The sequence below is a fragment of the Chinchilla lanigera genome, unplaced genomic scaffold, assembly GCF_000276665.1.
Source record: "Chinchilla lanigera isolate Chin_1 unplaced genomic scaffold, ChiLan1.0 scaffold00174, whole genome shotgun sequence".
NCBI classification, from domain to species: Eukaryota; Metazoa; Chordata; class Mammalia; order Rodentia; family Chinchillidae; genus Chinchilla; species Chinchilla lanigera.
Genome location: NW_004955575.1, coordinates 100,344 through 115,268, shown reverse-complemented (window position 1 = coordinate 115,268; position 14,925 = coordinate 100,344). Strand labels below are relative to the sequence as shown.

Here is a 14,925-nt window from a genome sequence, read left to right as displayed (position 1 = left end):
AGCTCACTATGTAGCTCAAAGGGCACCTTGAAAGGGCAGCTATCCTCCTGCCTCAGCCTCGCGAGTGTTGGGATTACAGGCGTGCGCCACGCCCATCTTCCCCGCCTTTGAAATGCCTGGAAAGGAAATGCCTGCAGTATGAGGAACAAGGCAGATAGTGAATGGTAGGCTGCGTTAAAAGACAACAGAAACAAGATGAAATCCAACACTTTAATCTTGATATAAATTATGATTACAAACTTTTTTCTGTTTGGAGACAAGGTCTCACTATGTATCCCAGGCTGGCCTTGAACTCACAGTGACCCTCCTGCCTCAGCCTCCCGAGTGCTGGGATGGCAGGCGTGCACCACCATGCCTGGCGATTACATTCTTTCCAGAAAGTATCTAAAATAGTGCACTGTACATCGTATAAAAACAGGTATCTGAGAAGACTGAGACAAACTAAATAAGGCACAAGGTTTATTCACATTCATATTTACAACACTCTGTATCACTTTTGTGTTCCACGGTCTTCCTTCACATTTTCTGATGTTTGGCATAAACACAACACCTCTCCCTAACCCAGTCGCAGGACTAAATAAATACTACAGAAAGAGCTCAGCGTGCGTGGAGGACTGATCTTCCATGTACTCCAGGACAGCAGAAGAACCAGGAGCTCCTGAGGAAGAGCTAACAACCGCTAGTAATCCACCAGAGCAGGGGCGGTTCAAATCCCACGGCAGAAAACTCCAAGGAATCTGGAGGCGCAGTCAGTCCGGCAAGAGGCTCCTATGTCGCGTCACTGTCGTACTCTTCTATGATCACGTCGCTGTCATCCTCCAAGTCTAGCTGCGAGGCGAAAGGCTGGGGCTGGCTGGCCGGGAGCTCGCTCTCATTGCTCTGACTCAGGGGCGGAGACCATGTTTCCTGGGGGAGGGCCGGGGGCGGCTCCCTCTGTGCATCCCCAAGCCCGGCAGGCAGTGCTCCGTTGGGCAGGGCCTCATCTCCGCTGTCAGGGTCCATGGGCGCCAGCTCCCTGTCAGCCAGGGCCTCCATCTTCCACCTGTCAGATTCACAGGGCAGACCTCAGTCATGATCAAAGCAGGTGATTTGGTGAGACAGTGTCAGGAGCCAGGCACTGCAGCCCACGCCTGGAATCCCAGCACTCTGTCAGGCAGAGGCGGGAGGATACAAGTTTGAACCCTGCCTGGTCAACCGGTCACTTAGCAACTTGGCAAGACCCTATAAAAAGAGGCTGGAGATACACCTTGGTGCAAAAGTCCCAGCCTCACTCCCCAGCAAGAGGGGAGCATCATTCTAGTTTGCTCTTTCATTTGTAACCAAAAAAAAAGTAGGCACAAATCTCAGAAAAAACTTAGAAAATATAAGTATCACTAAAATTGTTCAATCTAAATTGTAACTTTAAGACGGGCATGGTGGCACACGCCTGTAATCCCAGCACTAGGGAGGCTGAGGCAGGAGGATCGTTGGGAGTTCGAGACCAGCCTGGGTTACAAAGTGAGCTCAAGGCCAGCCTGAGCTGCAAAGTGAGACCTTGTCTCAGAAAGAAAAAAAAAAAAAAAAAAAAAAATTATAACTTTAAAGTAGAAATGAAAATATAGTAATGAACTTCTATTGTCATCTTCTAAACTGGTAAAGATACTTTTTTGTTTTTTTGAGACAGGGTCTCACTATGCAGTTCAGGCTGGCCTTGAACTATGTGTAGCTGCCTCAGCCACCTGAGTGCTAGGTTTACACATATGCCCTATCACATCTAGCAAGAGACTTTCAAAAGTGATCAGCTGGACGTGGTGGTACACACCTGTAATCCCAGCACTCAGGAGGCTGGGGCAGGAGGATCGAGAGTTCAAGGTCAGCCTGGACTACAAAGTGAGTTCAAAACTAGCCTGAACTGCATAGTGAGACCCTGTCTCAAAGAGACCAAAAAAAAAAAAAAAGTGACTTAAACCTACCTATGGCAAGAGTTAGAAGAAAAAAATGATACTGGTACAGTGTAAGTGGGTATAAAATTGCATATATTCTTGTAACCATTCTGGCATATGAAAGGAATATACCTGTGCGGCACTTTCATTTCTAGTTCATTCTTTCTGATTATTTCATATGCAGGATGGTTTATTTACAAGGCTATGATAATAGAATCTGAAAAGAAGCTAAATGTACAAAAATAAGGTATCGGTTGAATTACAAAAACTATGCAGCTATTAAAGATTAAGTTAACTGTTAATACTAAGTATTATCAGCTTAAATCAAAGACTGGGTTAAACATGACCAACATAAAGGTAACAGTACTAGTCACGCAGCACATCAACACTGGTAAGTCCTGCTACCCAGTAGATCAAGTAGTTGAACCAATAAATACAAGATTCCCACTCTTTTCCTTACATCTCTTTTTTTTAATAAGACAACTTACGTGGGGCCAGGGATATAGCTCAGTGGCACAAGTGCCTGCCTGGCAGGTGCAAGGTCCTGAGTTTGATTCCCAGTACCAAAAAAAAAAAAAAAAAAATCTGCACTTCTCAAACTTCTGTGAAGGTGGGGAAAGGGAGGAGGGAGAGGACAGCCAGCTACTCCAGGTGAGCAGGGAGCGTTCAAAAGTGAGTTTCCTCATATTTTAGGAACAAAAAGACAACAGAAAATACTTCTCCTCCTTTTGCTTTCACATCATCACCTCAGGGTGGAAAGAAGCCCCCAGAGATCTTGTCCTGCTCTGACTCAGAGGGATGTGAAGGGAAAAGCAAAGTTTATGAGGCTGAGGCCCAAGCACTCTGGTGGGACGATGCCTTGGGTCCGTCCCTCACTGTGCCGAAGCAACGGGGAAGATACTCTCCCTGGCTCAGCCGTCATCCACACAAAGCCATTAGTACCACCCAGCCTTACAGACTGTGAGTACAGAGGAGAAAAGAAGCCAGACAGGCAGAGTCTTCCACTTGGGACCAGGACAAGGAGAAAGTAAGGAGGTGCAACAGGCGTCACTTTGGTCACTTGCTTTTGTCCTTGCAACCAGTAAGCAGCTCCTTTTGAAAATTTTTTAAAATGCTGAGTAATTAATTCCAATCTAATAAATCAAACTCAAACAGAAATATTCTCAAAGTTAAGCAGGTTTTGTGTACATCACTGGCATTAGCACAGGGGCTACTTTCTAATAAAACGAACAGTAGAGATACTGGGTATCTATCTTTTGCTTTTTTTTTTTTCTTTTGAGACAGGGTCTCACAATGTAGTTCAGACTGGCCTGGAACTCACGATGTAGCCCAGGCTGGTCTCAAACTCAAGGCAATCCTCCTGCCTCAGCCTCCCAAGTGCTGGGATTACAGCCATGCACGACCATGTCCAGCTGTGGCACTTTTTTGAGGCAGTTCCTGGTCACTGCAGGTCTTCAACCATAGGTTAAGAAGACATCTTGGCAGGGAGGCTGAGAAGAGGTTTCTATATTAGCAAGATCCCTTGAACTAGACACTTCTAAAACATACTTTGGCTTTTTGATTCCATACTTCCGTTTAGTCTGATATATTCCACTGGGAAAAGGTGAATCCATACTTTCATATTTAATAAAAGACCCACAATGTAACTGCATGGTTTTGGATCCCTGGGTATAATATATATGTATCTGTAATTCACAGATAACATTTCTTTTTTTTCCTTTTTTTTTTGTGGTGCCAGAAATCGAACTCAGGACCTTGTGCTTGCCAGGCAGGTGCTACACTGCTGAGCCATATCCCCAGCCTCAGATAACATTTCTTGACTGCATACTGAGTACACTGAGTGGATTCGTGGACATTTCAGTAACAGTGCTCTGCAAATTAAAATGATCAGCTTACCTTCCAAAGTGTCGCTTCAAAGGAAGTCTTCCAATATCTTGGATAAAAGAAATCTGAGCTGAAAACAGATATTTTTGAGATGATTTTAATACCATTACCCTTTGTATTTATTCTTTTTTCGTGTTGGTAGTACTGAAGCTTGAACCCAGGAGCTCTCTACCGCAGAGCTGTATTGTGAGCCCTTTTTAGTTTTAGTTCTGAGATGTTCTCAATACATTGCACAGGCTAGCCTCAGGTTATTCATTCATTCATTTGGCCTCAATTCATTCATTTATTGGTACTGGGGATTGAACCTAGGGTCACTGCACTGAGCTATATCCTAGCCCTTTACTCTTTCTTTTAGTCTTGCTAAATTGCCCAGGCCGGGCTCAAACTTGTGATCCTCCTGCTCAGTCTCCCAGAGTGCTTGGATTACAGGCATGTGACACCATACCCGGCTATTGTTTTCTTGAGGCAGGGTCTTTTTTAAAATCTTTTTGAGACAGGGTCTCAATATGCAGTTCAGGCTGGCCTTGAGCTCACTTGATAGCCTCGGCTGGTCTCAAACTCACAATGATCCTCCTGCCTCAGCCTCCTGAGTGCTGGGATTACAGGCATGCATCAAGCCCGGCGAGGCAGGGTCTTGTTATGTAGTCCAGGCCAGCCCCAAACTCACCACGTAGCCCAGGCTGACCTTGAACTTGGTGATCCTCTTGTCTCAGTCTCCCAAGTGCTGGGATTACAGGTATGCGCCACTATGCCTAGTTTCTTTTATTTTTTAATTGGTAAGTAAAAATCACACGTATTTATGATATATAACATGGGATGCTCATATATGCATCCACTGTTGAACAGCTAAATCAAGCTACCTGAAATATGTACTATGTCAAATACTTATTTTTTTTGTATGAACACTTAAAATCTACTTTTAGCAACCTTCTAATATACATTATTAACTGTTTTGTCTTTTGGGGTTTTTTGTTTGTTTTGTTTTGCAGCACTGGGCATGGGACCTCAAGCCTTCACAAGGAGCTACATTCTTAGCCCTTTTTATTTTGAGACAGGGTCTTGCTAAATTTTAAATGCCTAGGCTGAGCTTGAATTTGCAACCCTGCTGCTTTAGTCTGAAGAGTGCTGGGATTACAGGCCTGCACCAACATGCCTGGCTACATTCTACTTTTTCTTTTTCTTTTTTTTTTTTTTTTTAAATTTTTTGTTTTTTTGAGACAGGATCTTGTTATGTAATTCAGACTGGGCTTGAACTCAGTATGTAGCCCAGGCTGGCCTCAAACTTGTAGCAATCCTCCTGACTCAACCTCCTGAATGCTGCAATTACAAACATGCGCCACCACGCCTAGATAGACAAAAACTTTTTAAACTTTTTAGCCTCAAGCTTTTTTTTTCTTTTCCTTTGGCAGTGCTGGGGATAGAATACAGGGCCTTGTGGATGCTAGGCATTCTTCTACCACTGGGCCACACCCCAACTGTATAAGCCATTTTAAAGTTTACAAATAGAACAGTATGAGACTCTTACATCCACTACACAATATAACTGGAATTAAAAAAAAAAAACCAAAAAATAGCTCTTTGATATGTAAAGCTTAGAGGTGGGATCTTAGAATCTGATTTTTTTTAATTTCTTTTTTGAGACAGGGTCTCCCTATGCTCCAACTCTCAAGGATCCTCCTGCCTCAGCCTCCTGAGTGCTGGGATTACAGGTGTGCGCCACCACGCCCGGCTCAGAATCTGATTTTTATCCTTGTGGTGGAGACTGAGTCTAAGGCCTTGCACATGCTACCCAAGTCCTCCACCACTAAGTTAAACGCCCAACCCTCACAATCTTTAATGAATAGATAAAATGATTATCCAGATGATTCCAATGTAAATAACTTAATCCAGTACTTCTCAAATGCATGCCAATCACCAGAAGAATTCTATTACAAAGCAGACTTATCTGGTAGTTGGGGCTGAGAGTCTGCCTTTCCCCCAAGCTCCAAGCAGCGCTGCTGCCTCAGCCTAGAACACTCCTGCTCAGGAAACTGAGCCTGGATCCCATAGCAGGACTCAGGGGGACGGTGCCCAGCTGCACTGAGGGACTATGGCAAGGTAAAAAGGAATATTGTCAGAGAAACTGAGCAAGTACTAAGTACACTCAGGAAAATGAAACAAATGATTTTTATTACCCAAAAAGGGAGGGATAGGCACAGAAAGAAAAAAAAAAAAGAGGCACAAATATGAAAAGAAAAAGGGTTAGAATAAACTCTCTGGTGTTTGTAATTGAATGTATTGGTATGAACTCACAGTTTCTGTTGTTTTATTTCTATTTTCAAGATGATTACACTATGTAGCCACCAACTTGTAGCGATCCTCCTGCCTCAGCTTCCTAAGTGCTCGGATCACAGTCCTGAAAGATCACAGGCCCAAGGCACCACCTCTGGTAATAAACTCATGTTTTATATATAGCCATACTGTAGTTGTTAGTTAGCCTAGCAACAATGATACTCTGACTACGTCTAGTGCCCAGATTCTGCTTCCTAAATGCCATTCCCACCAAGGGGATCTAGGGCTCCCAGAAATTCCAGACCTCAGAACTGGCACAGGAAGATTATGAAATCAACTGGGAACATTCTGTTTTGGAAGGTAAGAAAGTATTCTAAGGGTACTGGGGACACATCAAATGGGACAGAGTTAGCTTAAAGTGACACTTGCTAGTCCAATCCGGACAGTGTCACATCAAAATAAATACTTTTTTTTTGGTCTTTTTCAGACAGGGGCTCGCTATGCAGTTCAGACTAGCCTTGAGCTCGCTTTGTAGCCCAGGCTGGTCTTGAACTTGCAACAATCCTCCTGCCTCAGCCTCCCAAGTGCTGCGATTATAGGTGTGTGCCATCACACCTGGCTTTTTTGTCTTTTTGAGACAGGGTCTCAATATGCAGTTCAGGCTGGCCTTGAGTTCACTTTGTGGCGCAGGATGGTCTCAAACTCCCAAAGATCCTCCTGCCTCAGTCTCCTGAGTGCTGGATTACAGGCCCACACTACTATGTCCAATATATCAAAATAAATAATGGTAACAAGGAATTACAATTGAACACCTAAGAACCAGCATCCATATAAACACATGCAAATAATCAAATGAATAAATACATGCGGGGGCCAGGCATGGTGGTGCAGGCCTATAATCCCAGCATTTTAGAAGCTGAGGCAGGAAGACTACCATGAGTTCAAGGCCGTTTGGGCTTTATAGTGAGTTCAAGGTTAGTCTGAACTACATGGTGAGATCCTGTTTCCAAAAAAATAAATAAATAAAAATTAATACTCCTAGAAGTTCTGGGATATAACATTGGGTTAAAAAAACTCATCCCATACTTTTCTACTGTCAATTTGTACTTTAGTATAATAGTAGCTGGCTGTAGGGCTCAGTAGCTGCACGTCGGGGATATAGGAAGCAATCTTTGTGTTTGCCTATTTGGTATGATGAATGGAAAGATGTGTGCACGAGTGCAAAAATATCAAACTGGGATTTTTACCCACGTTTATGCTCCATCTAACAGGTTTTGCATATGCTTACCTGAGCATCATGGGGGGTAAAATACACCCACACCATTCTTTTGCTATGTAGACATGTACTTTACCATAATGGAATATGGATTTATTTTGATTTTTCTGGTAGAAGTAACCCAATTCAGTACAAAGGCACATAAAAAACCAGATTTGCAAGTTTTGGAGGAGGCTGAAAGTGAATCATCAGATTATTCATGCATGGATGATGATGATAATAATGGCTTTGATGTTGGCCATGTGAGCCAAAGTTCCTGTGACAGAAACGGAGCAGGAATTGACCAATACAGACACAGGGAATGTGGACTTCCTTGACTCAGATGGTGAGGAAAATAGCAACGTGAGTATGTATTTGACTAGTAGAAATGGCACAAAATGGTCATGCCATCAAATGGAAGGATCCAGTGTTAGAAGTAGATCTGAAAATACAGTGAGTATCTTGGCATGGGTGAAACCTACTGGTCTTAATGCCAGCACTGCCATTCAGTGTTGAAAACTACTTGTAACAGATGAAATGCTTCAAGATACTGTGAAATACACAAATGATGAAATACAAGTAAAATGTTCTTTATGTACCCATAGCCATACTCTAAAATGTATGTATGTATGTATGTATTTATACACCTCACTAACTGAACTGAAAACATTCACAGGTCTGCTCTACTTGGCAGGGCTTTCTCATGGTCATTACAGGAATATAAAAAACTTCTGAAAAAGCAACAGTGTGGGCTTGAGGATTTGTAGTATAATGATGACATTGAGGAGATCTGGTTTCCTTCAAAATTGCCTGAGGTTTGATGACAAAACCACCCACCGTGAAAGAAAAAGAACTGATTATCTGGCTGCTATCTGCTAATGGCTTGAGAGATTTCTATATAACTGTCAAACAATTTACATACCGTCTCAATGCATGACTACTGACAAGCACCTTGCAGCATTTCATGGTTGCTGTAGCTTCAGACAGTATATTCCCCCAAAACCAAAATATGGCATAAAAATTTATGCCGTTGTGGATGCAAAGACTTATTATGCTTTCAAATTAGAAATTTATCCTGGGCTGGGTGTGTGGCACATGCCTGTAATCCCAGCACTCGGGAGGCTGAGGCAAGAGGATCATTATGAGTTTGAGACCAGCCTGGGCGATAAAGTGAGCCCAAGGCCAGCCTGAACTGCAGAGCGAGACCCTGTCTCAAAACGACAAAAGAAAAAAAGAAAAAAAAGAAATTTATCCTGAAACCCAGCCACCAGGTCCTTATTCATAAAAATAAACCAAATGATTTTGTGCATGGACTTGTTGCTCCCATCTCCCAAACTAATCAGAATGCAACATTTGACAATTTGTTTACCAGTCTCCAACTGATGTTACCTTAGGTAAAAATGCGTAAGTTGATTCAACTAGGAACTTTACCAGGAATAAAGCAGAAATTCCAAATGTAATGTTGCAGGGCTGGGGATACAGTTCAGAGGCACAGCACCTGTCTGGCAAGTGAGAAGCCCTGAGTTCAATTTCCGGTACAAAAAAACCAAAAATACAAAAAAAAAAAAAAAAAAAAAAAGATCTGTTGCAATTTAAAAACACAGACTTGTACACTATAATCTTTGGATTTCAGAAAGATATAACATTGGCCTTGTATATGGCAAAGAAAAACAAACTGGTACTGCTGATGTCAGCATTGCACCATGATGGAATTTTTTTTTTTTTTGTCTTTTTGTCTTTTTTGAGACAGGGTCTCGCTGTGCAGTTCAAGCTGGCCTTGGGCTCACTTTGTAGCCCAGGCTGGTCTCGAACTCACTACGATCCTCCTGCCTCAGCCTCCTGAGCGCTAGGATTATAGGTGTGCACCACCACACCCGGCCATGATGGAATTATTGACAGGGAAACTTCAACCAAAAAGGCTGAGATGGAAACTTTCTACAACAAAACCAAAGGTGGAGTAGATGTAGCTGAGTTATGCAGCAACTATGGTATCAATGTAAACCCAAAGCTTTGGCAAATGGTGTGTTTTATTCAATCCTAAAAATGAACAGTATAGTTTGATAGTTTACAAGTGCAAAAATGTCATGGAAAAATTTTCTTGGAAGATTGGGGATGAAGTGCATAAGAGATCATTTACAGCGGAGAAAAGAAAGTTTCTGCCCAGCAAACTATGTAAAAACATTGCGAAGCACACTAGTGAGCCGGCAGGGGAGAAGGCAGGTGCAGCGTCACAAAGACCCATGATGACAACAGGAAAGCAAAGCAGATGCCAGCTGTGCCCTACAGGAAAGGCCAGGAAAACAAAGCATACGTGCTATCAGTGTAAGCCATACTTGTTGCAGCTCTCATGTGTGAAGACTGCCTTGGGTGTTACAGTTGAAGTAAAGATTATTTCTGTGGTAGACTTTTGCTTGTATTTACATTGCAGTCCACACAAGATTTTACTTCTGATGTTATCTTTTAGGTTTTGTAAGCAAGTAAACAGCTGGCGTGAAACGCTGATGTGTATTCTAAGCACTCATTACGTATCTGATATTTATTGGTATCTTATTTTCCTGCTAAGTGTACACTGTACAATACAGTACGAAGCTCCTGACAAAATAGGAAGATGAGAGAGATGACAAGAATGGCCTGTATATAACAGAAAGGAAAACTGGGCCGGGGATCTAGCTCAGTGACACAAGCGCCTGCCTGGCAAGTACAATGTCCTCAGTTCAATTCCTGGTACCAAAGAAAAAAACAAAAACAAAAACAAATAAAAACAAAGAAATTGTTGTTTAAGCCAGGTGTGGTGGCACACACCTGTAATCCCAGTACTCGGGAGGCTGAGGCAGGAGGACTGTTGTGAGTTCAAGACCAGCCTGGGCTACAAAGTGAGCTCAAGGCCAGCCTGAACTGCACAGTGAGACTGTCTCAAGAAGACAAAAAAAAAAAAAAAAGATAAAAAAAGAAAGGAAAACTAAGTACATGTGCTGTCAGTGTAAGTGAGACATGTGCATGGAACATGAAGTCACGTGTGAAGACTGCCTTGGGTGTGATAATTGAAGCAAAGACTATTTTTTTTTGTCTTTTTGAGACAGGGTCTCACTATGCAGTTCAAGCTGGCCGTGAGCTCACTTTGTAGCCCAGGCTGGTCTCAAACTCCTAACGATCCTCCCGAGTGCTGGGATTACAGGTGTGCGCCACCACGCCTGGCACAAAGACTATTTTTGTTGTAGAGTTTTATTGGTATTTTCATTGTACTTCATATAGGAATTTTTTTTGATGTTATCTTTTAGGTTTTGTAAGTAAGTACACAGCTGATATGAAAATGTTGATGTCTATTCTAAACACACAATATATATTAAGAATTTAAGACTTTATTTTATTGGTATTTTATGTTTCTGTTAACTATACATCATTATATAATAAGAATCTCCTGATAAAATAGCAAGACCAGCAAGATGTTAAGTATGTCCTACAAAAAGTCCAGGAAAGCAAAACACATGTGCTGTTGGTGTAAGCAACATGGCGCATGAAATGTGCCATCCTTGTGTGTGAAGCCTGCCTAAGGAGTGATAACAGAAGAAAAGATCCTTTTTTTGTAAAGCTCTATTGGTATTTTCATTGTAGTTCATACAGGCATTTATTTCTGCTGTTATTTTTTAGACTTTGTACACCAAAAAATAGTTGATGCTGAAAATTTTGATGCTTTTTTTAATAAAAAATATTAAAAATTTGCTATTTTATTTTTGACATTTTTACAAAGTACTCATTGTTTAATATAATAAAACTCAAAATTAAAATTAATAATTCATCAATAGAAATATTCTAAAGATAAACGTGGATATTATACACCCCAATAATGCACCTTTATGACAAAACTGGCGTGTTGTCCCTTGGACTACGCAGACTCCTAAGTCTTGGGAGATATAAACATACCAATACTTGGAAGATTGCTTAAGTAGTAATTAGGGAAGTATAGAGCATAATGATGCTTACTTTAGGAAGAGACAGAACCAAATCTGGCTCACTGAAAAGACTAATGCATTTAAAAAGACAAGATAAGGCAGTATGCAAATAACAAAACTGAAAAGGAAGTTTTTGTGGGGGAAGGGGTTACTGGAAGTGGAGTCCAGGCCTCACACAAGCCCTTATTCTAAGATATACCCCCAGCCCTATGACAAGATTGTTTTTTTTTGTCTTTTTGAGATGGGGAGTTTCACTGCAGTTCAGATTGGCCTTGAACTTACTTTGTAGCCCAGGTTGGCCTCAAACTTGAAGTGATCTTCCTGCCTCAGCCTCCCGAGTGCTGGGATTACAGGCGTGCATCACCACGCCTGGCTTAAGATTTTTTAAATTACAAGAAAACACTGAGAAATATGGATTTTCTATGGTAATGTCTAGCACTATTCTAATACCAAAAGTCTATGTATACTGCAAAAGTAAAACTAAATCTTACTCTTACACACAGATGAAAAAGTCTGATGGCAAATTAAATTCATCAGTATTTTAAAAATGATGTATCCTGCTGGGCATGGTACACATGCCAGTAATCCCAGCATTTGGGGGCTGAGGCAGGAGGATCGCTGTGAATTTTAGGCAGTCTCGGCTATATAAGTGAGTTCAAGGCCAGCCTACACTACATAGTGAGATGCTGTGTTAAAAAAAAAGAAAAGGGGCTGGGGATTTAGCTCAGCGGCAAAAGCGCCTGCCTGGCAAGCGCAAGGTCGTGAGTTCGGTTCCCGGTACCGGAGAAAAACAAAAACAAAACAAAACAAAACAAAACAAAACAAAAGACAAAAAATGATGTGTTCTCACCAAATAGGGTTTTTTAAAGGGAGTTTAACAAACAGGTTCAGTGATAGAAAGTACCCAATAAATAATTCATCATAAAAACACATTAAATGTGAAAAAACTTAATCTCAACACTTTTAACAAATAGTCACCTAGAAATAGGAATAAACATGCTTAACCTGATAAAGTAACCTGCAGAAAACCCACAGGAATTATAACTACGGGGTGAAAAGTCCCTTTAGTCCAGAATTAGATATGGACATGTGTTATTGCCACTACTTTCTAGAACATTATTATGGAGAGCCTAGACAAAGCAAAATGACAAGAAAAAATAGTATTCAACTTCAAGAAGAAATAGGTGGATGCAACGGTGCACACCTGAAACCCCAGCACTCGGGAGGCTGAGGCAGGTGGACTGCCATGAGTTTGAGGCCATCCTGGGATACATAATGAATTTAAGACCAGCCTGAACTACACAAGCCCCCCAACAAAAAACTCCATACATACATGGGGGAGAAGGCAAGACTATACCTTACAGTACAATTCACAATACAAATGTAGAAGAAATGATGATATTTTTAAAAATTTGCGTTTGTCAATCATTAAGGGATTCAGGAAATCACCAGAGGAAGCTGTAACTAACAGGGGAAATTTAAATGAGTAATAGGATCTTTACACAGTCTCAAAGTATCCTCCCACAGAAGTTACACCTTTACTCTGGAAAACTTGACAGGTATCGTCTCACCAAATGGTAGAAGTTAACTTCATCAATAATGGAGTAAATGAGCATCACACTCTCCTGATAGGATGCACTGAGAAAATAATTTCTGTGGTGTTCCCGCCAAACCACCTGAATCCACATGGGAAGAATTACTGTACCAGGTGTGGTGGTGCATGCTGTATCCCAGCATTCTGGGAGGCTGAGGTAGGAGACTGCAAGTTCAAGCATAGCCTAGCAATTTAACAAGACGCTGTCTCAAAATAAAAAATAAAACAGGGCTGGAAATGTACGTCAGTGCAAAGGACCTGGGTTTGGTCCCCAGTACTGCAAAATAAAAAACAAGAAAGGACTCAACAAATCAAGAGCTAATGTATGTGGTACCTCTCTTACATGCTACTGCTTCCAAACTATCATGGGTAAAGAAAGATCAAGGAACTATTCAAGATCAAAGGAGACTAAAGAGGCACAGCAATTAAATGACTAAATGCATACTGCGATCCTGCAGTAGATTCTGGACAAGAACGTGAAAAAGTGAAGCTCTTCTTGGATAAGAGATATTACTAGGACAACTGGCAAAACTTGAGAGGACCCTAAGCTAAATGGCAGCAATGTACCAAGATGAACTTCCTGATTTGGATTTGCTAGTGTGACTCAGTAGAAGGTCCTGGTGTTTAGGAAGTACCAAGACATTACATCTGCAACTGATTCAAACATGGCTTGGAAAATATACATACAAGTGTTTGCTTGCGTGCACTAAGAAAGAGAGATCATGTATGAGCCAAGTATATTAAAAATTTAGCACTATGAAATATCGGGGAACAGGTACAGGAGAAGTACAATTATTTGTTCTATTATTGCATCTTTAAATGTAAAATTATTTCAAAATAAGAAAGTTAAAATCTAGAGTAATCTTAATTTCTGGATCCAAAACTACATTGATCACAACTACTGCCCAAAGTTATCCCACTTTTACCTATGAATACATAACATTTAAAACTGTGCTGGGCATGCCTATAATCCCAGCACATGGGAGACTGAGGCAGGGGGACTGCTGCGGGTTCAAGGACAGCATTGGTTACATAATGAATTCAATGACAGCCTGAAGTACACAGTGAGACCCTGTTCCACCCTCCCCCCTCCAAAAAAAGGTTAAGTATCAAGCCAGGCATGGATGCACACACCTCTAACCCCAGCACATGGTAAAACTGAGGAAAGAGGATTGTAAATTTAAACCCAGCCTGGGTAATTTAGTGACTTAGTGACATCCTGTCTCAAACTAAAAAAGAATGGAGATATGGCTGAGTTCAAATGCTCTGGTTCAAACAAAAACAACAACAAAAAACCAAAGCATCAACACTCTCCAAAGATGTAAAAAAAAGCGGTTCATTGTTTCAGAGTTGACAATTACCCTTTAAAGCTCTCTTCTGACAACTTGTAAAGTAAACCTGATCTTTACAACTTCAGAGCTAGGTGTGACGAACATCTCTGTAGTTTCAGCTACTTGGAAGGCTGAGGCAGAACAATGATGAGTTCAAGGTCAGCCTGGGCAACTGATCATCACCCTGTCTCAAAATAAAATAAAAGGGGCTAGGAATGTAGCTCAGCATCCCCTGGCGTCCTGCCCTAGCACTGCTAATGAAAACAAGACAGAGGAAAATAAGACAGAGAAAAACAACTGATAAGAAAACTGGTGAACTTCATAAACAGGCAAACCCCCTCAGAAGAAGAAATACCACTTCTCCAAGGGAATCCAGCCACATGGACACTGACCTTGCTGGCAGCATTACTTATAATCTTACCACATGGAAGTTTAATGTACATGTATACCACTAATGGCACTGACTGCAATATAGAAATCAGCCAAAATATTCATCAATGAATAAAATTTTTTTAATAAAATCATAGGTTTTGAAAAAATATGTTAGATTTGAACACATTTAAGTATTTCAGCTTTGACGCTGATTTATGCAACATGGAAGGCTACCCAGGTGGAAGTGACAGAAGCAAATGAAAGCTTATCTCATCAGCAGGTATCTATATGCACAGAAGAAAGCTGACAATTTATCTAGGCCGTCAAAAGATGACCTGCAATTGAA

General features: G+C 41.3%; 1 protein-coding gene across 5 annotated transcripts in view; it reads right to left on the bottom strand.

Annotated features, from left to right (window-relative positions):
• Window positions 1-196: 196 nt before the first annotated feature.
• Window positions 197-14,925, bottom strand: part of Rad17 (RAD17 checkpoint clamp loader component) — a 36,387-nt gene continuing 21,658 nt past the window's right edge. For 4 of the 5 annotated variants that reach the window (XM_005413906.2, XM_005413904.2, XM_013509598.1 and 1 more), the window contains exons 16-17: window positions 3,819-3,876; window positions 197-1,042 (exon numbers count right to left, since the gene is read on the bottom strand). In XM_005413906.2, coding sequence (XP_005413963.1) covers window positions 769-1,042; window positions 3,819-3,876 — 332 coding nt within the window. In that variant the 3' untranslated portion in view covers window positions 197-768. Of the gene's footprint in view, window positions 1,043-3,818; window positions 3,877-14,726; window positions 14,915-14,925 lie in introns of those variants that run through there. The other variant, XM_013509600.1, reaches the window with a different exon arrangement.